This window comes from Solanum stenotomum, chromosome 9 (assembly GCF_019186545.1).
Source record: "Solanum stenotomum isolate F172 chromosome 9, ASM1918654v1, whole genome shotgun sequence".
In the NCBI taxonomy this organism is placed as follows: Eukaryota; Viridiplantae; Streptophyta; class Magnoliopsida; order Solanales; family Solanaceae; genus Solanum; species Solanum stenotomum.
In genome coordinates this window covers 33,813,642-33,839,548 of record NC_064290.1, presented here as the reverse complement: position 1 = coordinate 33,839,548, position 25,907 = coordinate 33,813,642, and the positions used below count along the sequence as shown (strand labels likewise).

Here is a 25,907-nt window from a genome sequence, read left to right as displayed (position 1 = left end):
GTTGCTTCCCATTGAGATGATAGTAACTCCCTTTTATGAAATGCTTACTACAGCAGTCAAATGTTTGCAATAGTTTTTTCGTGGGAAATACGGCGAATGTAATTATTTTCACCATTTGGATCCTCACATTCGTTAAAGACATCATGCGTCAACTGTTGTTTCTTGTTTGCATATGTCTTCTGAACTTTTAATGAAAACAAAAAGCTAAGAGGAATTCTAGGTAAAGATTCTTACAAGTAAAAAAATCTAAAAGAGCATTACAGAGCACCAACTTTTGCTACGTGGGTCTGGAGAAAAGCTGGACGACCTATAGAGAAAAAAAATCATTGCAAGTTTTGCAAATTCCAAGTAGTCCGCAAAATTAGGGTCCCAAAACGTGAAAGATCTTGAACGACCTGCGTGGGCTACCCTTAGATTTGTTAGCTAATTCAGTCTAGATTGTAAATTTGTTTTGTTTAATCAGTTAGAGGCTGTTTGGATTGGCTTAGCTTAAGTTCTTTTGTCTTTAAGATCTTTTTCTACTTTTTGTGGTGTTTCGAAAAGAAAAATGTGTTTTTTAGCACTTATAGGCCAAAAAAGTACAAAAATAAGCTAAAAGCTAAAAGTTGGGTATTCCCAACTTACGATTTTTAGCTTTTACTAGCTTATAACTTATTTTAGAAAAGCCAATCCAAATGCCCTCTTAGTTCAGCATAGAACATAATTCTGCCAAGGAAGATTGCAAGTAACTGTTACATGAATGAGTCGGAACTTGTCCCTTTTTGTTCTTGGCTACTGTGTCTGTGCGATCTTTGCTGTTTATAGTAGCATGCCAGGGTTCTATAAACTATTTATCCTTAGATTTTCTTAAATTTCTCACCCTTTTCCCCTTTCTCTTGGCTCCTAACACTTGCTGCTCTACACTGCTGATAAATGTTTTGTTTATCTGCACTTGAAGAAATCATGAAAAGCTAATTTCAGAGTTTTTAGAATCAATACCTTTCATTTTCCTTCTCCTGGAGATCAAGTTGCTTTATTAATTTGTTTGATTATATGATTTTGACACATGAAAAGCATTTAAACACCAGATTTACTGCTATGCATGTCATTATATTCGTCTTTACTTATTCCATAACTTGCAGGTTTCTTTATTGGAATTTTCACGTGATCGCAAAATGATGAGTGTGCTTTGTAACCGGAAGCAGATGGAGATAATGTTCTCAAAAGGAGCTCCAGAAAGCATACTTTCAAGATGTACCAATATACTGTGTAATGATGATGGTTCTACGGTCCCTCTTTCTGCACATATTAGAGCTCAGTTGGAAGCAAAGTATAATAGGTTAGGCCTTTTCTTTTTTTTGTGATGGTTGTATTTTTTTCTACAAGTCTGGCACGTGCGTGAATGGGATATTTGAATCCAGATAGTTCAGATTGGAAACCTGTATTCTGTATGCTTTTTGAATAGGTAAGTTAACATTATATTAAAATTAGAGCAACCTAGCACTCAGATGGGGCAAGGCATAATATCGGTTAGGGATCCTTCATTACAAAAAGGTGGAACCCATAGGCAACCCCTTAAAGTTGGCACCAACTATAACTTAGACACCTCATGTAGGCCTTGTGTATTTTAAACACCTCAAATAAGGCCCCGCTGTGTCATTTTGACACTTTTTGCTGACGAAGCACATTGTGTGTGATGCACCCATTCTTAGCGTTTGAGGAGACATCTTTTTTTTTTTTGTATTTTTTTTCATTCTTCTTCTTTTGCACTTTTTATCCCTACCACTTACTCCACCTTCCACCATAAAAATCTTTATGGAGAACCTTGCAAAACATGGGAAAAAAACCAAAAAACCATCACACTAATGAAAAACTTTATAAGAACATGAAAGAACAAAACACGAAAAATTGAAAGAAAAATGAAGGAAGAATCCTATCATTTCTGCCGGAACCTCGCCAGTCAATCACTATCGATAAAATAGTCCTCCAAACCAAACTTGAAGCGATAAAGAAAAAAGAAAATGAATTATTAACTATTGAAAACCAAAAAAAAAAAAAAGTGGAAGAAGAACAAAGGGACAATGTCGCGAAGAAAGGGGAGGCGGGGTATAGAAAATAGGTTATTTTTGTTGAAAATTAGTTTTTTCTTTTTTTATTGTATAATTTATTTTATAAACTATTATTTTACTCTCAAATGCCACATGTCCTCTTTTAATTAATCATCATGCCATGTCGTCCGCGAGTGTATTACACTGTTATTTTAGATGCATGCATGTGCATATTTCTACCTTTAAGCTTCTGATGTGTCAACAGGTTTTTGTAGTTATTTGAAAATATGCTGTATTAATGCATATTTAAGGATATTTAGGTGATGCATAACATTTTTCCCCTCCAGTTTTGCAGGAAAAGAAACTCTTAGATGCTTAGCTCTAGCCTTGAAAAGAATGCCTATGGGTCAACAATCGCTCTCCTTTGATGATGAAAATGACCTTACGTTTATTGGGTTGGTATGCTCTCTCTTCTATATGCCTTACTTTTGTATGTTAAAAGCATTACAACTTTTTTGATTTGTTTATTTACTTTTTACATGATTTATAGAATACTAACTTAAAACAATCAATCAAATAAAATGATATTTGGAGATTATTTCAAGCAGGTGTTTATCAGTTTAGTCCATTATTTCAACTATGAACTTGAAATAAAAGAATTTGCAATTTGGAGGATAGATTTTAGGAGTATTTCAACCAAATTCTCAATTTTCAACATCAAATACTTCCTTTTTTCCAATTTCAACCAAATTATGTCCAATGCCTAATATTGGAAAGAGATGGACCTGAATAGAGTCGAATAGGTACAAAGGATTGAAATAGTAGGGTTTGATTGATTTGATTGGTGCCTGTAATCAAAGTCAAAGTCAAAGTCAAAGTCAAGCCTAAAAATTAATACTCAGTCTACCTGGTCAAATCTCGGAACAAATTACAAAATCTGATTACCTATAAGCTTGTGAGTTCAAATTTATGATTGGTTTCTCATTTAATGTCCAGTTTCATGGTCAGATCCCCTTTTTAACTCATTTAAGGAACTAGGTCAAAACCCTCCAAATTTGGTATTCAAATCTCACGAATCTATGATTTAAATTCAACCAAAATCACTTATAAAAATCTGGTGGTGTCAGGATGAAATTACGTGAATGATTGGGAACATATCACTCCAATAATGGCAAAGTTTAGGTTTGGATTTTTCACTGTTGAAATATGTAGAGATCCGTTCCTTCCTCGCGAATGTGGCATCAATCCATGCGATAGGGGAGATCATCTTATGCTGGTGTGTGTGTGTGTATGTATGGAATACCTTTTTAGAAGTTATTCATCCTTAATGCATGAAATCGATTACTTACTTTTTAGGAAAACCACTTGGTTACATTTGGCTGTGTGGTGGCCAAAACTCAAATAGATTACTTACTTTTTAGGAAAGGTGGCGGAGGCCTTTGTTAGGAGTTCAAGGTTATCCAAAGTGAAAATCTTACTCTCCTACATAAGCCCTTGGCAATGGACTTAGAGATTATTAGGGAGGGGAAGAAGAGGACATTATATGACCGATCGAGGATCAAATGGGGTGGCTTTACCCTTACCTGGGCTTGGGAGATGGGGGAGAGGTTGACGTTGATGGGGGCTTGATAGAGTAGTGGGGATGCGAACAACATGTGATAGGACAACTAGTTGCATTAGGGAAACAACTAGAGATGTGGTAGGGGTTTCAAGGGGTAACTTTGTTGGTCTATGAATAGATTGGTTGTGAAATGGAGAAGTCCATGGCTAAGTGGAAGCAAAGTAGAGTGCTTATGCAAAGTTGATGGAAAGACAAGCGAATGTGGAAAGGTAAAGACACAAAGTTAGTGGTCACGACAACAAAAATGACAACTTTTGAATGCTTGTATGTCAAGCTAAGGGACAAAGGTGGAGATAAAAAGTTGTACAGGCTTGCCAAGACGAGAGAGAGGAAAGCTCGAGACCAGGATCAAGTGTGAAGTACATCAAAGATGAGGAAGGTAAAGTGCTAGTGGAAGAGACACTCATTAGACGAAGATGACAAGCATACTTTCATAAATTCTAGAACGAAGAAAAGGCAGAGACATTGTGTTGGGTAATTTGGAGCACTAAGAGAGACATCAAGATTTTGGATATTGTAGGTGTCTTAGGTTGAATATTTAAGGGTATTATTCGTACGATTAACATGGTAAGTGCGACTTGATCAGATGAGATTTTTGTGGAATTTGGGAAGAGTATAGGTGGGGAAGCCATGGTGTGGTTGATTGGGTTGTTTACTGTCATTTTTAAAATGACAAATGCTCAAAGAATGGAGGTGGAGCATAATGGTTCCGTCATACAAGAACAAAGGTGATATCCAAAATTGCAACAATTACAAGGGTATCAAGCTATTAAGTGATACTATTAAAATTTGGGACAAAGGTGGTCAATATAAGGGTGAGGAATAGTTTGTCCATATCCGAGAACTAGTTCGTATTCATGCAGTGGTGATCAACTATAGAAGCCATTCATCTTGTCAGGAGATTGACGGAGAAATACAAGGAAATGAGGATAGACTTACATATGATGTTCATTTACCTAGAAAAAGCCTATGACAAAGTCTGGAGGGAAGTTCTATGGAGATGCCTAAAGGCTAGAGGTGTTCGCGTGGCTTATATTTAGGGCGATGAAGGACATGTATGATGGAGCCAAGACTCGGGTAAAGATAGTGTGAGAAGACTTGGAGCACTTCCAAGTCGAGATAGATATGCACCAAGGATCAACACTTTGCCCGTTTCTATTTGCCTTGATGATGGATATGTTGACGATATATTCAAGGTGAGGTGCCATGGTGTATGTTATTTTTAAATAACATAATCCTGATTGATGAGACTTACTAAGAAGCTGACGCTAGGTTGAGCAACACTAAAATATAGTATTTGGATTGTAAATTCAATGATGCAACACATGAGGCAAGCGTGAAAGTGAAACTTGATACGCACGTTCCTAAGAGATAGTTTTGGGTATCTTGGGTCTTTGCTCCAAGGAATTGTCGTTTACGTTGGTGTCACTCATTATATTGGTGTGATGTGGATGAACAAAGGCTTGCTTTCATAGTCTTGTGTGATAAAAAGGTACCACCAAAACTCAAAGGTAAAATCTATAGTGTGGTGGTTAGACCAGTTATGTTGTATGGGGCAGAATGTTGGCCCCTCAAGAACTCTTATATTCAGAAGATGCATGTAGGGAAAATAAGGATGCTGTGATGGATGTGTGTGCATACTAGAAACAAGAAGATTAGGAATGAGGATATCTGCTATAAGGTAAGAGTGGCTTCCCTGGTGGATAAGATGAATGAATGGAGACTGAGATAATTTGGTCATGTGAAGAGGACATATGCAAATGTCTCAGTGAGTGAGGAGGTGTGAGAGGTTGAATGTAGTGGGTATGAGGAGAGGTAGTGTTAGGTTGGAGAAGTATTGGGAGAGATGATTAGATAAGACATGGTGCAAATTCAGCTAACTAAGGACATGACCTTAGATAGAAGGGTATGGAGGCCATAGATTAGGGTAGAAGGTTAGTAGATAGTTGAGCGTTGTCTTGTTTTTCTATGGTATTAGGTTTGGTGGTAGTTTGGAGTGCCTTGTCTGTCGTAGTACATCCTTATTCATGTAATTTCTTGCTTTTGTTATATGTTACCATCTATTGTTTATTATGTTTAGGGGATTGCACTATTTTGTTGATGTTACTGTATCTAGCCTGTATGCTGTGCACTGCTTTCATATGAGTTGTCATAAAGTCTTCATTGCCCTTTTTTTCATTACCACTTTGTTTTGCTTCACTTGAGCTGAGGGTCTTTCAAAGACAACCTCTCTACCCTCCCAGACCCCACTTTGTGGGATTTCATGGGGTATGTTGTTGTCACTCATATATTTCACATAATTGCAGTTTGTAAACATAATAACTTTTTGCATATAAATATAGTGTTGTCAAAGCCTCGCTTGGGGCACGCTTGAATCCTGAAGTTAGGTGCAAAACAAGTTGTTCCCTTCCCACGTCCCTTGCTTGGGCTGCACTTAGGTGCAGGCATCAAGACGTGAAGGCATGTGCTTCATCGCCCATGGGTTATGTCTTGAAGTGCAGCACTGACAAGAAATATTTTACCTGATTGTAGTTGTTTATATTTTATTTAAGTTATCACTGCTTGGGTTAATATCAATTTCTCTTTTTGAGAAAGAATATCGATTACTCTTTATCAGACATATATCGATCTTTCTGTCTTTTTCTTCATTTGCGCTTCCTTCATAAAATTCCGTGCTCTGTTGTGCAGCGCTTTAATTGCCCCTATCCACTTAAGTGGTTCTCATTTTAATGTTGACCATATGATTATGTACCTACTCTTATATTTGCTTAATTAAAGGTTGGGATGCTTGATCCACCAAGGGATGAAGTAAGAAATGCCATCCTTTCATGTATGAATGCGGGCATACGTGTAATCGTTGTTACTGGGGATAACAAGGTAAAATGAATAGTCCTGTGATAATGAATATCTCAATCTGCAATGATCTGCTCTGGACCCAATTTAATATCTACATAATTTTAGACAACTGCAGAATCCTTGTGCCAAAAAATTGGTGCCTTTGATCACTTGGGAGATTTTACTGGGTTTTCTTATACTGCCTCTGAGTTTGAAGAACTCCCGGCATTGCAGAAATCAGTGGCATTACAACGAATGACAATTTTATCCAGGTAATAACATTGCTTTTTATTGTTACTGGATCCCCTTTAAATTCTTTAATTTATGTCTATAAAACTTATTGACTCCTAGTTTCCAACTTATCCTTTTGTCATTTATAATGGTTGATTTCCATGTTCTTAGGGTCGAACCATCCCACAAAAGGATGCTGGTTGAAGCATTACAGAATCAAAATGAAGTGGTACCTTTCCCCTCTTTTGGTTGTTGCTTTTGATCTTTCCTCAAGTTAGTTTGGCCTTTCACAATTCTTTTGTTTATACTAGAAAGGAACCACATAAAAATGTGGCTTGTAACTTTGTCAAGAGTACAATAGTTTTAGGTAAAGTATGAATCATGATAAGCTGTTTTGAACAGGTAGTGTGATGTCACATGTAGTAAGGCTGGTGAAATTGCACTTGTACACCCAATCATTTGATTTCAAACCATTACCACTTTGTCTATATGCTGGGGAGACTTCTCCTTCTGCCGGTTAACTGTGTGCTTATTTATCTCTTTGATGAGGGGTAGTTTGGATCTCTAATGCTCCTTGGCTTTTCTCTGATATGTTGTGCCTTTTCATGTCCAATTTTCTGAGCTTACATCTTCAGTATTTAATGATGTAAGATTCTGAACCTATTATATAAATATTCTCATGTCCTTGTGTAAATCTGTTCTGATCTTATTGCCTTCTTCTCAAGCATTTCACTACCTGAGTTTGCTTAACATTGTTATCGTTGAAATGGACCATAACCATGTTGAGTTGTTACCTCTGTTATTACTTCTTTTTAATCCTTTGCATGTGAAACTTCTTTCATCCTTATTTAAATGGACAGGGGTCTCTTTGCCTTGTCCTTAAGTGTTTGGATTACCTAATCTTGCTTAAATTCTTCTGTTGAAATGCACTATAAAATTGCAGGAAGCAACCTCTGCTTTTAGTTCCATGCTTATGAAATCTCTCTTCTGAATTATTCCTGTGTTAACAAACTTAGTTCGTTCTCTTTTCTTTTCATATATATATATATATATTTTATATATATTTTAATTCAAAGGTTGCAATGACTGGAGATGGAGTAAATGATGCACCTGCACTGAAGAAAGCAAACATTGGAATTGCCATGGGATCTGGAACTGCAGTTGCAAAGGTACTTGCTTTTTCTGTGTAGCTTATTTCTGGTGATGAATTAAAAAAGCTAGCTAGAAGTCTTTACTGATTTATATTAATACTTCCACTGAGAATTGAATTTCAGATTTCCCAGATGCACTCTAAAGCTTCCCCTTTAGATAGTCAAGAGATTTAAGGTTGTTATGTTTTCTAGCTCAGTAATATGGTTATTCTTTATGGATGCCCATGATTAGGAATCCAGTTATTAGGAAAGTTTTCTTAGCTTAAACTGTTCTTATTTTATGTAGTCTGAACTCCTATATCATGGATACTCATGTATATTTTGTCTAAAATCAATTCAGCAAGAGTTTTTCTCTTTCACTATATGGAATCAGAGTCTCTACAATCTTTAAGTAAACATAAGTAGCTTCCACTTACTGGCAGAAGGCATAATTGCCCAAGTTTTTCCTTTTTCCATAATATAGTTGACTTTTTCAGTTACCATTCTAATGGCATTAGTGTTATTTCTGATGACACCATGCCAGCTTTTGGTGATTATTTTTGTGGTATCATCTCTCCTTCGACCCGACCATTTTTCAGGTGAATTTACAAGTAAAACATTTTCTAAAGCTTCTTCTGTCTTCAGGGGATCAGTATTTGGGTATTAAGTCTTCCTCTAAACATAAGTTTTCGGTCATTTTATAATAATATATCTTCTCTTCTTTTTTCTTCTTAATATCAGAGTTTGGATATTGAGTCCCTCAACATTGAATTTCTGGTCATTGTTCCGGGAAGGTCTTTTTGCCTTTTTCAGCTCATGGTATAAGAATACGGATTGAGTTACATTTTCCAATCACTGTTTTGAGGAAGTACAATGGAGAAGAGGGGGGGGGGGGGGGTTATTATTTATCAAACTTATTCTGTTTGTCTGTAAAATAACAATGGACAATTTATTATGTATCAAACCATAGGTTTCCCTAGCCCTTCCTTCCCGAAAGGAAGAGTTTGGAATTCTTTTTTCTTTCTGAGGGTTCAGGAGATTGTATCTAGTTGTAACAACAACAACAACATACCCAGTGGAATCCCACTAGGTGGGGTTTGGGGAGGGTAGGGTGTATGCAGACCTTACCACTACCTCGTGGAGGTAGAGAGGCTGCTTCCGGGAGACCCTCAGCTCAAGAACATCAAATCTAAGTGACAGGAGAGCTATAAATAAAACATAACAACCAATCCAAAAGATAGTGTATAGTCAACAAATGATACAATAACAACAAGAAAGTAATGTGAGGAGTGAAACGCAGTAAACAACATAACGGCTAAGACTACTCCAAACACTAACAGCCCATACCCTCTCGAGGGACGGCAACACGCTAACCCTACTAGCGTTCCACCTTAATACGCGACCTCCACTCCTTCCTATCTAGAGTCATGTCCTCGGTAATGTGAAGCCTAGCCAAGTCTTGTCTAATCACCTCTTCCCAATACTTCTTGGGCCTACCTCTACCCCTCCGCGTACCCTCTACCACCATTTCCTCGCACCTCTTCACTGGGGCGTCTGCGCTCCGTCTCTTCACATGTCCAAACCATCTCAGTCTCGCTTCCCTCAGCTTGTCCACCACAGAGGCCACTCCCACCTTCTCCCGGATAACCTCATGTATCTAGTTGTAAGAAAATAAAAAAATTGCCTGGGTAGCTGAAGTGGTGAAAAAAGATGTTATATCAACAACAAAGAAGGCTCCCAGATACATTTATTGAGGCCAGAAAAGACCACTTCTTTTCCGGTGATAGACTTGAGTTATCCCGCATCTCCTTAGAGTTTTTTCTCTAATCATGTAGTAATGATTAATTTTATAACTACTGGAGATCCAATATGGGGGAGAATATGATACATTTTGTTGTGGCTTTCAAGTCTTACGCCATTACTATGGGAAGATATATTGCACATGTTTGTTCCAAACTCAGAAGTTCAGTTGGTACATAACAGGGGTTTATGCTCCAAATTGCAAACAGAGCAAGACATGATGTTTGGTGGAGATGGGGGTTCGGGGGAGGGGGGGGGGGTGCAAGGGGTTTATTCGCAGGGCCTTGAATGGTAGGGTGAGACTTTAACATAGTTGGATTTCCCTCTGAAAAGAGGAACTAAATACCAGGTAGTTCTCATATTTCGTTGAAACTATTGAGCTGAGCTGGAAGGGGCAGTTACACATGGACCAAAGGAAATAAAGAGGAAATATCTTCCAGAGTTGATAGGCGAATTATTATATGGAATGGAATGACAACTTTTGCAGGATTAAGCAAGAAATCCTAGCAAGAGTTAGTTCAAACCATATTCCTGGGAATATAATAAGTCCTATTTCATGTTATAAAATTGGCGATTGGAGACCGAAAGATTCAATGACAGAATTAAGACTTAGTAGACCTCCATTGTCACAGAAGGAATGCCAGATAACATTCTTGCAAGTAAGCTCAAAATTCGTATATTGAAAGAATGGAGCTTAAATAATCATATAGTAATATGGAAGTGATGAAACTTTTTTTTTTTTTTTTGAAACTGGTAACATTAGTGATGAAACTTTTTATTCTAAATCTAATCTCATAATTGGATACTATACAACAATAAAGAAATGTCTGAATCAGGAGGAGATATTCAGGAAAGCTAATCTTTGTCTAGAATTTAAGGAGTATGCCAGAAAGGAAGAAATAACATGTAGAAAAGGCCCAAGGCATTATGGAAGAAATAACATGTAGAAAAGATCCAGGGGATTATCGCTTAAACAGGGAGACAGGAAGACGGAGTTCCCTTCAAGAATTGTCAATGTACACAAGAGAAACAATATTACTTATCAACTGGTGGTGGAGGGAGGGATTATGGAAGTGCCAGAAGATATCACAACGGAGATTATCACGTTTTATTAGAAGCTTTATGCTGAAATTGAGGATGGCGGCCTAACTATAATATGAACAATTACTCTTCGATTTCTACTGCGGAATAGGAGGTCCTAGAAAGCTTGACTTGATTATGGAAGTGCCAGAAGATATCAAAGGGAAAAACCACCTTTTATTAGAAGCTTTATTCTGTAATTGAGAATGGCGGCCTAGCTATAATATGAGTAATTACCCTTCAATTTCGACTGAGGAATAGGAAGTCCTTCAATGCTCAACTCTATGTGCAGTGGTCAAAGCTTCTGGACATGATTGGTGTGCCATGTGTGTTTTCATCAAATGTTGGGAGGTAGTCAAGACAAATATAATGACAACTACCAAAAATTTTCATTCCTAGGAGATGTTAGTAAAAAGCTTAAGTCCTACTTATGTGACTTAAATCCCTAAAAACAATGGAGCTAAGGAGTTGAGACACTTAAGGCCAATTAGGTGCACCTTTTTACATTGACACTTTAGGCCAATTGAAGTTAATTTTCAGTGCTTTGAAAATTTCTTGTGAACAGTATGTACCTTGAATGTTTAATAAGCAAACACCTTTTTACATTGAACGATTGTGAATTTTTCAAAGTATTGTGACTTTTCTTGAAGGATTGTGACTTTTCTTATAAGACACAATAATCACATGTTCATGCTATCCTTTGCTAGCTATAAATTTAGAAGTTCCCTCTCATTTTTAAACATAGGTAACTTGAATGTTTAATTATTATAATACCCCAAACTAACCCTTCGGGGTGGCCCAGTGGTTTGGACTTGGGACTTCCATGTTGGAGGTCTCAAGTTCGAAACCTCTTGCCAGCGAAAGTAAGGGGTTTGCCTTCTAGGTCGAGCTCGTCATACCAGGCTTGCCTAATGCGGGTTACTTCTCCTATGTCGTTTGTGAGCTATTGCATAGAGCGGAGTTTTTACCCTGTGCGCACCCAAAGGCTAGCGGCTGCGGGTTTCCCTTGTCATCAAAAAAAAAAAACATAATACCCCAAACTAAAAAAATTCTAACTTGGATATTAAATTACTATATTACACCCATTTTAGTATATTTGCTATGGTTTACATTTATATTTATTTATTTATATTATATTATATTATATTTAAAGCAGATACCTTTTCACATTAAAGGGTTGTGACTTTTCTGATAAGACACAAAATAAACACATGTTCATACCACCCTTTGCTGGCGGTAAATATAGAAGTTTCCTCTCATTTTTAAACATAGGTAACTTGAATGTTTAATTATTATAGTACCCCAAACTAAAAAAACTTAACTTGAATATTAAATTACTATAATACACCCATTTTAGTATATGTGCTATGTTTTACATTTATATTTATTTGTTTATATTATATTTAAGGCAAACATCTTTGCACTTTAAAGAGTTGTGATTTTCTGATAAGGCACAATAAGCACATGTTCATACTGCCCTATGTTGGCTATAAATAGAGGAGTTCATTGGGCTCAAATTTTTAATCTTTCATCTTGGTTTATTATTACTCCCTTTGTCCAACCATAATTGTTCACTGACTTGACATCGAGATTAAGAAGCTGTAAATGATAGGGGTAATTTTACCAAATTACCCTTATTAAATATCAGTCATCTAAACATTGAAAATTAATAGTATTTAATAGCAAGGGTAAAATAGACACAAATTAGTAAAGTACTGATTGGTTTTATAAACTGGATAAGTATTGTTGGACATCCAAAATAGTATAGTGGACAAGTAAAGATGGAAAAAGGGAGTATTATTTTTGAATATTTTTTCTTCTCTCTTTTTTTGTGTGTTCTCTCTATTAGACTTCTTTGATTTGATTTTCTATAAAAAAAATTGTAATTTTATTTGGGCTAAAATATTTAGTTCAAATAGACACAAACCAGTGTTGTCAAAGGTACGTTGAAGCCTTGAAGTGAGGCTCAAAACGTATTGAGCGCTTCGTCTCGCTTAATGTGCATTTTAGTGTCGTCATCAAGGTGAATGTGTAAGCTTTCCAACGTAGTTCAGAAACAGTGAACTTTCTTTACAAAAAATCATATCTTCCTATTGCGATTATGTCCAGCTTTTGTCATTCTTAATTTTCTTTGATCTGTAACCTGCGAAAAGCCTTTTGGGTCTAACATACCTAATATTCCATATGAAAGCTTTTATCTTCATAAATAATTATTGTGTTTTGTACCATACTTAAGTTGCATGAAATTAGGTGTTAATATTAGTTTATCTATGATACTACTTGTTTGTTTCTTCCATTTTGTTTATCTTATTATCTTGTTGTTATTACTGGTTCCTTTTCATCTTTTCTTAAGCCAAAGTATATCAAAACCAACCTCTATATTTACAGACTTCTACTCCTAAATTTTCAAAGTTCACCAACCAATTAAACAAATCGAACCAAGAAATCAGTAACTCTTTTACTCTGAAACATCAAAGTTCACTAATCAATTCAACAAATCGAACAGGATAAGCTTAATACAATGAAAAAAAACCCACAAAAATAGTGCTCAATCACTAACTAACAGGTCAGCTAATATAAATCCTCTATCTACTTTATACTCCATCTAAAACAGTTCCATACCACTACTCAACAATGTCTTAAAAGTACCATATAAAGAACAGAGCTTTTCTACACTTCTCATGTCAAACAAACAGAACCATACCATATGGTGCAGTCTATCTTTAGAACTGACTTCCTTTAATGCCAGCATACGTATTTTCAAAAGTAGCGAGGAACACTTAGCTGACGATCATGGCAAAGAGGCACCCTCTTAGAATGATCAATTACGATAGAAATATCAAATCAAGAACCAAAAGAATGGATTCTTTATAAGCACAGTACTATTCTCGAAACTTGTTAATATCAAACTCACACCAAAAAAACTTCGAGATAAAGCAGAAAAAGATAAGAAAGCAGCGAATCCGAACACGGTAGTATCTTGGTTAGAACTTTCGATCATCATTAAATCGAGGTACTTTCTGACAATTACGTCTCTCTCAAAGACTTTTTCTTTCCTTTCTTCCCCAACTTTCATTCTTTAACCCCACTCCCTATACCCCCACTGTTCAATATCTATACTGTATCGATATTCTTACATATACATACATACAGATTTGTCCCCTTTTCCAAATCCACCATTCATTTCAAAAGGGCAAACCCCTCTTACCAATTTTTGAATTATTTCATACGTTAACTACCTAAGTGAAAAATTATGGCATAGGGATAACAAATGAAATATATTATTCTCAAAATTCTTGTGAAGAATTATCACACCAAAAAAAACTCTGATAACAAAGATGAAGAAGACAAAGCGAAAGAACTCACATGCAAAAGCTTGAACGATGGAAACCAAGAGGCCAGAAGACGAAAAGGCAAAACTTTTTTCTTGCTGAAAATAGTGGAGAGCTGAACCTTTTGAGAGCAGATTTCTTAGAGAACAATATGAGTCTCTGGGAATATGATATTTGCAGCACCCAAAAATGACAGGAGAAGCCAATTTTTTCCATGTTAATCTCTTAGGACAGACAAAAAGTTTTTTGAGTTTATCCATTGAAGCAGACCAAAAAGAACTCTTTGGTAAATCAAAAAGTTGCAGCAGTCTAAAACATTAACTAACCACACAATAAATGTGAAATGTACAGCAGTATTGAGGATGATTAGATAAATCAATTGAGGCAGTTCAAGATTTTATTCAGGATGTACAAAAGGCAGCAGCAGCTGAAAATATGAAATACCTATATCACCCCTAAATCAGCTGGTTAGGCTTAGGTATTTTTGACCATTAAAAGAAGAGTACAACTTTAAAAGCTAAAATGTACAAACACAACAATGCAAATAATAAGGGAAATGCCTAAAATGCCCCTAATCCAGGGTAAATAAGGAGCTCAACTCTCCCTTATATATAAGGAGTAATATATATGCATATGTACATATACATATACATATTTGATATTTTATGTTGTTAATTACTGTGGTAAATAGTAAATTTTTACATAATTTTCATATAATATATGATACTCTCTTTGTCCCAATTTATGCGGTACACATGGAGTTTCAAGAGTAACCAATTCTTTTTATAAGGTTTTAGATAATTAAGTTATTAATATAATAATTTTAAAGTAATTTTCACATAGTATATGTTACTCCCTTTTTTCCAATTTATGTGGTGCAGATGGAATTTCGAGAGTCAATTAAGTTTTTTAATATATGTTTAGATATTTTAATTCGTTAATTATAATTATTATGATTTATAATATTTTTTTACGTAATTTCTAAATAGATAAATTATTAAAAATTCCCTTTAATAATTTAATACCAATTCCTTCTGACACTTGTGTTTTACATTGTTGTAGTTGCAAAATATTGAATTTCTATTGACATCTTTCAATTCAAAGAACCCTAGATATTGGAGTAAAGGATCTTCAACAAGGATGCTTTAGTATGTCATAGATTCTTATTCAAGACTTGTATCATTTCATGATATGAATAGCTCTGGAAACATGTGAAGTGACATTTTTTCTTCATATATTTCTTTTCACAATTTAATTTGCCGAACTGGAAAAATGTTGCCACTGCTGGAAACAATTTAGTGAATTTGTAAGACAATATTTGTATCCTACTGTACATTGGTGCAACAAGCTTTTTGTTATTTCTCTGCAGTTCAAGATGATTTTAGCAAGAATTTCACTGTTTGATCACAAAGTGGATTTTGTTTTTCACTTTTCTGTTCCTCCGTAATTGTTTATATTGGACTCCCAAATCAGACATTTGAATCCCTTTCATGTGGTCTCAACTTGCAGAGTGCTTCAGATATGGTTTTAGCAGATGACAACTTCGCCACCGTTGTTGCAGTAAGCTTATATTCTTTTTCATTAAATTCTGCTAAATTTTTTGTCCTTAAAATTATATTCCTTTGGTTAATTGAATTATGTTTTCTGTGCAGGCAGTTGCTGAGGGAAGGGCTATATATAACAATACGAAGCAATTTATTAGATACATGATATCTTCAAACATTGGTGAAGTGGTCTGTATATTTGTGGCTGCTATGCTTGGGATTCCTGATACTCTTGTGCCTGTGAGTTGGTAGTCTATAACTTCTAGAGTTCATCTCTGTTTTTAAGCATCTCAAGTACACATTTTTCCCTTTCTTATCTGAATTAAGCAGTCATATTTTGCTTACTTCCGCATCCAAGTAAGTGGCCTAGTGGTCAATGAAGTTGGTTGAGAGCCATGGTAAGCGATGATAACTCAAGAAAGTATAATGTGGGTTAACATTTCAAGTGATTGTATATCTTTTTGAAGTGCAATCGGTTGGCTAGGAGGAGGCAAGTCTGCAGTAGGAGTAGGGTTCGGCGCATGACATGAATCAACTAGGACTAGTACTAGGTGCAAACGACAATGATAAGTCAGGAGTGGTGGCACTACAACTAGAGATATAGATGTAACGGTAGATTCCTTAAAAGTCAAACAAGTAAGACCTGGGTAAGACCTTAGAGACATCTGAATTATCAGAAGATGTATAGTAAGGTTGAGATTAAACGAGTGTGACATTAGCGGACATAATGTATCGACGAAGATCAGGTGAATAGCAACGATATTCTTCTTTAACTCGAGAGTAACCAATAAAAAAATTGTAGGAAAGTAGTCAAAGTAGACCTCATCCACCGGCGCATGGTCAGATCTCGCCGAAAAATTCAAACCTCTAATCGGCGCGTGAGGTGGTCTTTTTCGGTGGGTTGGCTCGGGTTGTCGCTGGAGATTGAGAGACCCAGTGGTGGTGGTGGTTATTAAACAGCACTTAACGGAATAAGATGATGACCGAAATCAGTCTTCGCAGTCGCTGGAAAGTAACGCACGGTGACCTATGAAGGTTTCTCACCAATGCTATGATATTATGTGAGAAATATTGGAGAAAATATTATTGAATTGTATATACATTATTACACAAAGATCCTATTATAAACCACTATAATACTGTGAGAATTATAAGAAAAATATTATTGAATTGTTGTATCTACATTATTACATGAGACCCTATTTATAGACACTATATTGGACTCCTAGTCCAACTAGGATTCCTATTCCTATTAGTATTCCTATTCTAAGTAGGATTTGTATATACTTTGTTCCTATTCTAACACTCCCCCTCAAGCTGGTGCATACAAATTATATGTACCTAGCTTGTTACATATGTAATTAATATGAGGACCGGTGAGCGACTTGGTGAAGATATCTGGAAGCTGATCATTTGACTTCACAAAATTTTTAACAATATCTCCTGAGACTATTTTTTCTCTGACAAAGTGACAGTCAACCTCAATATGCTTAGTCCTTTCATGAAACATTGGATTTGATGCAATATGAAGGGCTGCTTGATTATCACACACAAGTTCCATCTGGTTGATTTCGCCAAATTTTAGCTCTCCTAGCAACTGTTTGATCCAAACTAGCTCACAACTGTTTGATGCTTTATTTGTTTCTCTTCTAAGCATGTTAGGTTGCCTTTTTTGTGATTCCATAATTATTCGTGAATTTACTTTTTATTTAGATTTATTAGGTGATTTTGTTAATATGCAGGTCCAACTGCTATGGGTAAATTTGGTCACTGATGGATTGCCTGCCACAGCTATTGGGTTTAATAAACAAGACTCAGATGTTATGAAGTCCAAACCTCGGAAGGTATTATTTTCTCTCCTGTCGTGGTTTGATATAATATGATCCTTTTGTTTACATTTACTACTGCTCTTTTGTTGTTTTCCAGTTGTTTACTATAAGGCTTAGATGGTACACTAGCTTTGAGCTTACCAGCTCCACTTCGCATGCATTTATTTTGTTGTTTATGCTACCTTGCTGGCGAATCAGGCTTGTTATTTATATAAGTTTGTGTTGATTATGGACTATGTGATAGTCTTGTTAAGTTAGGAGATCTTAATGGTCTATTATTTAACCCAAAGCATGAAGCATACATTTTAAGGTGTCATGAACAGAGACAGCCTGCCTGGGAACTGATGCGGAACTTTCTGTTCTTCCTGGTTTAAAACTAAACAGAGGCTATTTGACTGAATAATTTAATTCTGGAAGTTAAGTTTAGGTACTATTGCTTTACAAGTTTCTTACTCAACTTTCATTTCTTTAGTTCAAATTTATGATCTATATCATATATCAGAAAGATGTTGGAAGCAGAGCATCCAGATACAATCAAACCTCATTATAATGGCAGTGTTTGTCTCAAAATTTCATGGTTACTATTGTGAAGTGGTGCTATATATGTATACTGACAATTGATATTTAAATCTCATTTAGCTGTTATAAAGCATGCAAATGATTAGTATAATGATTTTGTACCAAGAAGAAGAAATGTATGTGTTAATCATTTAACCAGAAATATAGAAAGAGTATGAATGTAAAAAAGGCTAACACATGTAGCCTTTCCTCGTGAAATTATGACCATAACAGATGGGCACCATCTAAATACAATTTCTTTCCTTTTAGATATTCACACTTGAAATTTACTGTGTGTGATATTAATGATGATTACCATAAATATTTTAATATTTTATTGTTATACAAAAAGAAAAAATATTTCTTGCAACATATTATGGCGGGGTAATTTTACAAAGTGTGTACCGCTATAATGAGTGATACTAATGTTATAGGTAGAATGCTGTTATAGAGAAGTAAAATATAACATGAAAAATCGATTTTGGAATAAATCAGGCAGTTATAGTGAAGCAATGTTATTACAAGGTTTGATTGTATAGGATGAGTGTTCATAATTCATGTGATCTTCTATCCTAGGTCAAACTTATATTTGATTATAAGTGGTTTGTAACACTTGGAATAGATATTACATGAAAAACTTAGGGTCAAATTTCTGGTTAAAAATGATAAAGCATGACATGTTCTTTTTTAGGGTGATCACATTTAACAAATTGCCCGTTCACGAATAAGTCCCAATTGTCAAGGTATTTTCGTCTTTGGCACGACCTCTTTGGGCCAGCTCAAGGATTTTAGGCCTCACGGTTTTGTTCCCTAGCATTTTAACCCAAAAGGCGCCTTAAGGTGACCTAGATGGATTGGGTTAAAGCGTTACAATATCTTGGTAGTTTGGCCTGGTATTGGAGTTGGTATCTCTCAGGTGGTAGGGCATCTCTGCAAGGATGCCAAGTTTTTTAAGGGATTGAGCGTATTGCCCACGAACCGATTGTGGGTGAACTAGAAAGGGAATTTGCAGTGAAAGTTGTCGTAGTAAAATTTCATATCAGAATGGGAGGGAAAGGTTAGGGGCTATATAAGGTGAGTTCATTATTCAACCATGAGGCCCACTAGCCTTGGGTATCCCAAAGAGTACATACCAAATTAGACAATACCTTGGCAGTTAGGCCTGGGCTGTATTACAGTTGGTACCACCCCTAACACGGTGGTAAGACATGCCTCAGTGAATACACTGAGTCCATAAGGGAGGGTGAGTATAACAACCTATGGATCTGTAGTGGTTGAACTAGTAAGGGGATTCATGGTGAAACTTGCCTTAGACAAACATAGGACTGGGATGGGAAGTTGGGGTCTATATAAGGGTGTGTTTAGGATTCAATTTTTAAGGCCCATTTTACATTAAAACTCATACTAAAATGTGAGGCCAAAGTCTTGAGGTGGCCTACAGGGGTCCAAAACAAACAATACCTTGGCAATTGGGTCTAGGCCATGGCAGGTGATATCAAAATCGGTACTTCCCCTAGTACGAGGGTGGGGTAAATCATAGCGAGTACGCGGAGTCCCTAAAATAGTGTGTGTGTTGATTAAGTGGACCAGCCTATGGAACAGCTGGCAATTGAATGCAAAAGGAATTTTGTTGTGAAACTTGTCTTAGGCGATCCATGTAGTCCAAATGTCTTGTGCTTGCCGGAGGGGTCGGGTTAATGCAGACAAACCTTGGCAGTTAGGCCTGAGTCACGACATTGTTTCTCCAACTTCATCTTTAGAGTAAGAGAGAACTGATTTCCTTGTGATATGTAAATGCAATCAAGCATAAAATAATTGGAGAATCCCTTCAGAGGGATACAGTGTTGTTGCATTATTATACAATGAATTTATCTAACAAGATTTAAGGATACAAAATTAAGACTGGTTCATCTGATGCTGTTTTAATAAACAAAGAGCACATTAAGCTAGACGAAGCCATCAACACATTTTGAGCCTCTCTTCAAGGCTTAAGCTTGCATTTGACAACACTAGTTATAGTACAGATAGCTTATGTACTTCACCTTTCGTAACAAACTTATATAAATTGTTTCTTATACATTGTTTTGCTAGAAAAGAATCATGGTCGTTGGTTGAACTTATGAATCACCCAAGTTTGCCAAGTTTGAATAGAATTATCACTCTGCTTTCCTAGTTTCTTCTCTCTCTCTCCCTCGTTAACTGTGTCCATCTTTCTGAAACAAGCTTTTGTAGCTTTTCCTTTCACAAATATCTTCGATGACATTTCTAGTTATTTGATTAAGTTCATCCTAAATGCTTGGGACACGTGCTTGTCAGCACGACATGGAAGGTGGAAATTGCACTTGTTAAATGTTTTTTTTTTTTTTTTTTTGGTATTGTTCAACTTTACTGGCTGTGACAGTGAAGTGTCAAGTGCCCTTACTATATTAAAGTTAATTGTGATCTTTCTGTTTTTTTATCTTCCATGAAATGTTTGCTCATTATCTTAATTTCTTGCCTCGCAAATGCGTTAATATTTTAACCTTTTCCAAAAATTAGAAAGCTAGATGTTGAAAAAAAGTCAAATCTGAAACTTCCTTTCACTTGTTTATGACAGGTCAATGAAGCAGTGGTTAGTGGGTGGCTGTTTTTCCGTTATCTAGTTATTGGAGGTAGACACATTCCTTATTTACTTTTGTTGCGTACCTAGTATTTGGAAGTTTAAGGCCTCTGTTTAGTCGAATAGTATATCGAAAATACTTCTTACTCGCTGAAGTGAGGGTGAATATTTTGAATGTTATTAGCATACAGTAAACACTGACATTTGGAGATCAAATTTGTTTGTAGTTGTTAGTTCTTTATATGATACCTGACCTGTCCTGCATTTGTTTTCCTTGACTTTTGTTGATTGTAATTCTCTTTCGTGCAGCATATGTTGGACTTGCCACTGTTGCAGGTTTTATATGGTGGTTTGTTTATTATGATAATGGACCGAAACTCCCATATACTGAATTGGTAAGTTCACTCGAAGATGTTCCTTATATTGATGGGGTTGGAGTAGGGGTGGCAAAATGGGTAAAATTAATGGTTATATGTTCGAGGATCGGGTATCCAATCATTTAAAAGTGGGTCAAATATGGATCAACCCATGTTAGAACATGAATAGGTTTATACAATTCTATTAGAATATGAATAGGTTTATACAATCCTATTAGAATAGGAATAAGTTATACAATCCTATTTAAAATAGGAATAGGAATACAAATAGAAATAGGAATAGTAAATAGTATCCTAATTTGTAAAGGATTGTATTCCAGTGTCTATAAATTGGGTCTCAATGTAATGATGTAGACACAACAACAATTCAATAATATTCTTTTTCTATATTTCTCACAACCCATATTATCCATCATAAAATATGGATAAACCATGGATATCTACCAATTGCACTCCCCTTAAAAGTATGCAAGGGTGTAGGAACCTCTATAATGTACAATTATTTAGGTTGTGTTTGGTATGAAGAAATTTTTTTTCCAATTTTCTCATGTTTGGCTGGCTTAAATGTTTTGGAAAATATTTTTCAAATAGATTTATTTTCCTCTAATTTAAGGAAAATGACTTCCTTACATAAAGCAAGGAATTTTTTTCAAAGCTTCCCTTAAATTAGACCCGACTTCTGACTTTCGACCTCAACCCATGACACAAGATCCTACTTCCAGCTCCAACCCAAGACCCTACTCCCGACTATGATCCCGACCCGACCTTCGCCCCGATTGGGATGCGACTTTCAATCTCGACTGCAATCAATTCATAGCCTCGATCTAAAAAGAAAAAATGCTTGTAATCTAGGGTATTTGTTTCTTCACATAATAAGAAGCCATGGATAATATTTATATCCATAATATCCAGTTGTTTACCCATTTTATCCATTTTCACTTTCCTTAGTTTTGGCCCACCCATATCTGACTCGACCCACCCATTTGCCACCGCTAGGTTGGTGTGTTGACAAGTACCTCTGTGGTCACAAAAGTTAGTACGTTATGAACCTGCAAAAGCTCCTTCAGCTTCAAACCTTTATTAATAAGAATCTACCTCCAACACCTCGTGAGCATAGAAGGGAAAAATTATGAGTTATGGGTGAGTCGCACTTCTTTCTCTTCCCATTTGTGCATCTAGAGGGCTGCATTGAAGAATTGGTTTCATAGTGTTAATGTGTGGTTTGGGGGGGATATTCAGATTCAGGGACTTGCGATTTTGAAAACTTGGGAGTATATCTCCTTGAATAGCCTTAGATTAAAACTAACTCGTTTGTGTTTGTTTTCAGATGCATTTTGACAGTTGTTCAACAAGGGAAACAAATTATGCTTGCAGTATATTCAGTGATCGCCACCCATCTACTGTTTCAATGACGGTGCTTGTTGTTGTTGAGATGTTCAATGCATTGAATAATCTCAGTGAAAATCAATCTTTACTGTAAGCATGATACTGAAACTGTTGTTTATCTGATTTGTTACTTTTGCTTTGTTAAAAAGTATAGCCCCACACTTTTTTATCCTTTTATTTGAGGAAATGGAAAACTGTTCTTTTAAAGAATTTCTTCAAAGGCAATACCTCCACCTTCCACTTATTGTGAACTCTATTGCTTAGAAAAACTTATATGCAATTACTTTTTCAGATAGAATTGTAGTAAAAATGATTCGCAGCTATACAGATTTAACATATGCCTTTCTTCTTCTGAACCTTGAAATTCTTGATGCATCTCATGGGAAGTTCTATTGGCATTTTTCCTACTGCTTCTGAATATTTAGCCGTTCTTACCAACTTTCCAGTTCTGTTCTTTGTCAAAATTACTTTTTTTTTGACAAAGGTAACAGTAATTTGTCAAAATTACTTTGTCTACAGTATTATATTTGTTTGACATTTTATCAGAAATTCCTAATGTTGAATGCTTACAGCTTGGGTCTGAAAGTTCTTGTAAAGCCACTCAAAGTCCTGGCTACCTCACCGGCTTAGTAGTCCTTTTGACCATTCTAGAAAATACAGTAATTTTTAAGAGATTTCTTCACTGATCCATTAACCCCTTCCCACATTCCAAAATCCCTCTAAAAATCTGTTTATTACAAAATATTACGTTAGGATTTTATTTAAGGTGGGTCTAGGTTTTTCTGCCAATTTTTTCTTAGTGATGAATATAATTTTTGTTCTTTAGCTAAACAAATACCTTGTAATCTACACGTTTTGGGCCTCAATAAGTAATGTATGTACAAGGTCCAGATATTCTCCTTCTCAAGATGTGGAATTGCATTCTGCATCTTGTCATAACTCATATGCTATCCAAAATTGACTTAACTTTTATAATCTTCTAGAGACATTGTTGCTGAAGCTCTATAGTGTTTCCAAACTCTGTTGTCTTGCAATATCTGTATAGAATGCCTTCTACCGAGACAGTATATTGAAATTACATCAAAGTAACTGTAAGTCCTTCAGGACTGACTATATTTCAATTTGTTCTTTAGTGTCATCCCTCCATGGAGTAATCTATGGCTTGTTGCTTCGATTATCTTCACCATGATCCTTCACATTCTCATTCTTTATATGCAACCATTATCCGCTCTATTCTCTGTAAGTAGTCTCTTTTTCTTCTGACTTGAAGCATAATTTTTTTCAGTTGTGTGATGGCCTCCTTATGCTGGACATGTTAGTTAATGATCCTGATGTGTGAGAATTGCAGGTGACACCGTTAAGCTGGGCAGAGTGGACAGTTGTGCTATACCTTTCATTTCCTGTAAGAGATTTGACCATCAAAGTCCTTAACTGTGGACTCCCTTTCATATTTATGTTTGTGAACTGCAAAAATCGTTTTTTCTGTATCCTACTGGAGAATTCGTTTATCATAATTTTTGGAAGAAAGCGTGATTTGTATAACTGGAGATATGCTGTAGTTCAAATGAGGATAAGTATTGTAAAGATTGGTGCCACATGTAGCAAATGTGTCGTTCTTGGATACAAAAAGGTGTGACCTTTCGCTGATCTCTATAGCTCGCGTCCATCATAAATGCAGCTAGAGTATGTGCCCACTTGCTGCCTAGATAGAGTGTCTCTGTTTAGTTCCAGGTATTATAGTCATAGATACAGTATAAGTCAGGCATCAGAAATAATATGCTGGAGATATATTATCTTGGTTGCTGATTCTCTGTAACTATTTCCTTAAAAACTGTGCGTTATGGCCAAGTTCCTCAAGCTTAAAAAATGGAAGGGGGGCAAAAGGAATTGCTCATTATCAATTTCTATGCCTGTGTTCATGTTGACATTTTGTTTGACCTTTCTCCTTCATGTTTGCCAGCAGCTTTTGTTCTTGTGTTCTACTTCATAAATATTCTTGCCATTTATCATGAAGTGGATTTCCCCCTTCCATGACTACTGCTACTTTTTCTTGTTAGGTGATATTAATTGATGAAATACTGAAGTTCTTCTCTCGAAATTCAGGTAATAATATTCAACATGTTGTTCCCCTAAGAGGATTGAACTTTGAATTCTAGTATTACTGATGTATGTTTTTTGTTGGTGCCTTGTTTATAGGAATAAGATTCAGTTTCAGATTCAGACGTGCTGATTTACTTCCAAAAAGAGAGATACGTGACAAGTAAGCTCTCAGACTTGTACACTGAGGATGACTGTTGGAAGCTCAAGCACTAAATGTTGCAGCTGAAAGATTAGATAAAGTACACAACAAATTTTGTTCCAACTGAAAAGACGTGTTGTACATTTTTTCTGATTCAAATCTCATTTCATTAGATGAGAAATTTACAAGCAAGAATTTGAGAATTAAGGGCTCGTTCAGTCACTGGATAAGACTTGAGTTATTCATGTATAAAATGTTGCATAAGCTTTACGTGTTTGGTAGAATTTTTATGTCCGGTATAAAATTCAACACACATAATGTTATGTTTGGTTAGAAAATTAGAAAATCACATAACTAATGCATGTATAAGTTATGAGTTGATCTATGTATTATTTGGAATAAATTATATTTGAATAAAAAATACCTAAATACTATAAGAAAATGGAATCGATTGGGTGGAGACTGTCACACTCCGAGGCTACCCCCTAGATGTAACACGGGCCTAGGATCACGAGTGATCCGAAACTAACCCTGAGTCTGGCATATATCAAGAATACTGAAAATAACTGAGTAAAACAATGGATATTTGAAATGGGGAAAAACCCAACTAGTCTGAATATATATATAACATACTAAGAGTTTAGTGATAACTGAAACAACCACTCAATTCAAGTTGAATCTACTACTATGTCTCAAAAGCCTCTAACTAAGTTAAGTTGTTGAGACAAGCCCCCAACTAACTCAACTGAAAACTAAAAATAAAGATTGAAATAGGAAGATGTCTATTGTCCTCGAAGTATGAGGACTCACCACTGAAGCTGTTAAATGTGGATCGATCTAAGCGTGATCTCGGGATGTTGTGTGCCTGAACCTACATTATGAAACGATGTAGCGCAAAGTATGCCTCAGTACTTGAAATGTACTGAGCATGCAAAATATAAATTTGCTAAGGTGAACAAAATGTATAAGTTGCGCAATGATATAATCTGGACAGGGATATTTACTGAAGTATAAATGAAAGATAAATTGAATGCAATTACCAAGTACTAATCATGAAGATAACATGCGGAACTGTATACTGAAGTAACTACTGAAAACCAGGTCAATGCACAAAGAGTCTGATTGCGGGAACTACTATTAACTGACATAAACTACATTAGTTAAACGTGGAGTTTGATGTATAAATCCCATCGAGAGGACCCAATATACCTTGACGGGGGTATAAAGGCATGACTGTGGCGTGATCACTAATCACTAAATCTGATGCCCAATAGAGGGAACTTATAAACCTACACAGGCGCGTAGTTCTAGGACTATGA

The 25,907-nt window shown here is 35.9% G+C and overlaps 1 protein-coding gene across 4 annotated transcripts in view; it reads left to right on the top strand.

Annotated features, from left to right (window-relative positions):
• LOC125877727 (calcium-transporting ATPase 3, endoplasmic reticulum-type) overlaps window positions 1–24,869 on the top strand; it is a 77,204-nt gene extending 52,335 nt beyond the window's left edge. For 2 of the 4 annotated variants that reach the window (XM_049558949.1, XM_049558951.1), the window contains 16 exons: window positions 1,122–1,318; window positions 2,375–2,486; window positions 6,427–6,525; window positions 6,610–6,755; window positions 6,886–6,943; window positions 7,791–7,883; window positions 15,566–15,616; window positions 15,709–15,840; window positions 17,343–17,444; window positions 20,584–20,638; window positions 20,896–20,981; window positions 22,291–22,439; window positions 23,483–23,588; window positions 23,698–23,751; window positions 24,407–24,452; window positions 24,546–24,869. In XM_049558949.1, coding sequence (XP_049414906.1) covers window positions 1,122–1,318; window positions 2,375–2,486; window positions 6,427–6,525; window positions 6,610–6,755; window positions 6,886–6,943; window positions 7,791–7,883; window positions 15,566–15,616; window positions 15,709–15,840; window positions 17,343–17,444; window positions 20,584–20,638; window positions 20,896–20,981; window positions 22,291–22,439; window positions 23,483–23,588; window positions 23,698–23,751; window positions 24,407–24,452; window positions 24,546–24,613 — 1,554 coding nt within the window. In that variant the 3' untranslated portion in view covers window positions 24,614–24,869. Of the gene's footprint in view, window positions 1–1,121; window positions 1,319–2,374; window positions 2,487–6,426; window positions 6,526–6,609; window positions 6,756–6,885; window positions 6,944–7,790; window positions 7,884–15,565; window positions 15,617–15,708; window positions 15,841–17,342; window positions 17,445–17,813; window positions 17,857–20,583; window positions 20,639–20,895; window positions 20,982–22,290; window positions 22,440–23,482; window positions 23,589–23,634; window positions 23,752–24,406; window positions 24,453–24,545 lie in introns of those variants that run through there. The other 2 variants (XM_049558950.1, XM_049558952.1) reach the window with 2 other exon arrangements.
• Window positions 24,870–25,907: the final 1,038 nt, after the last annotated feature.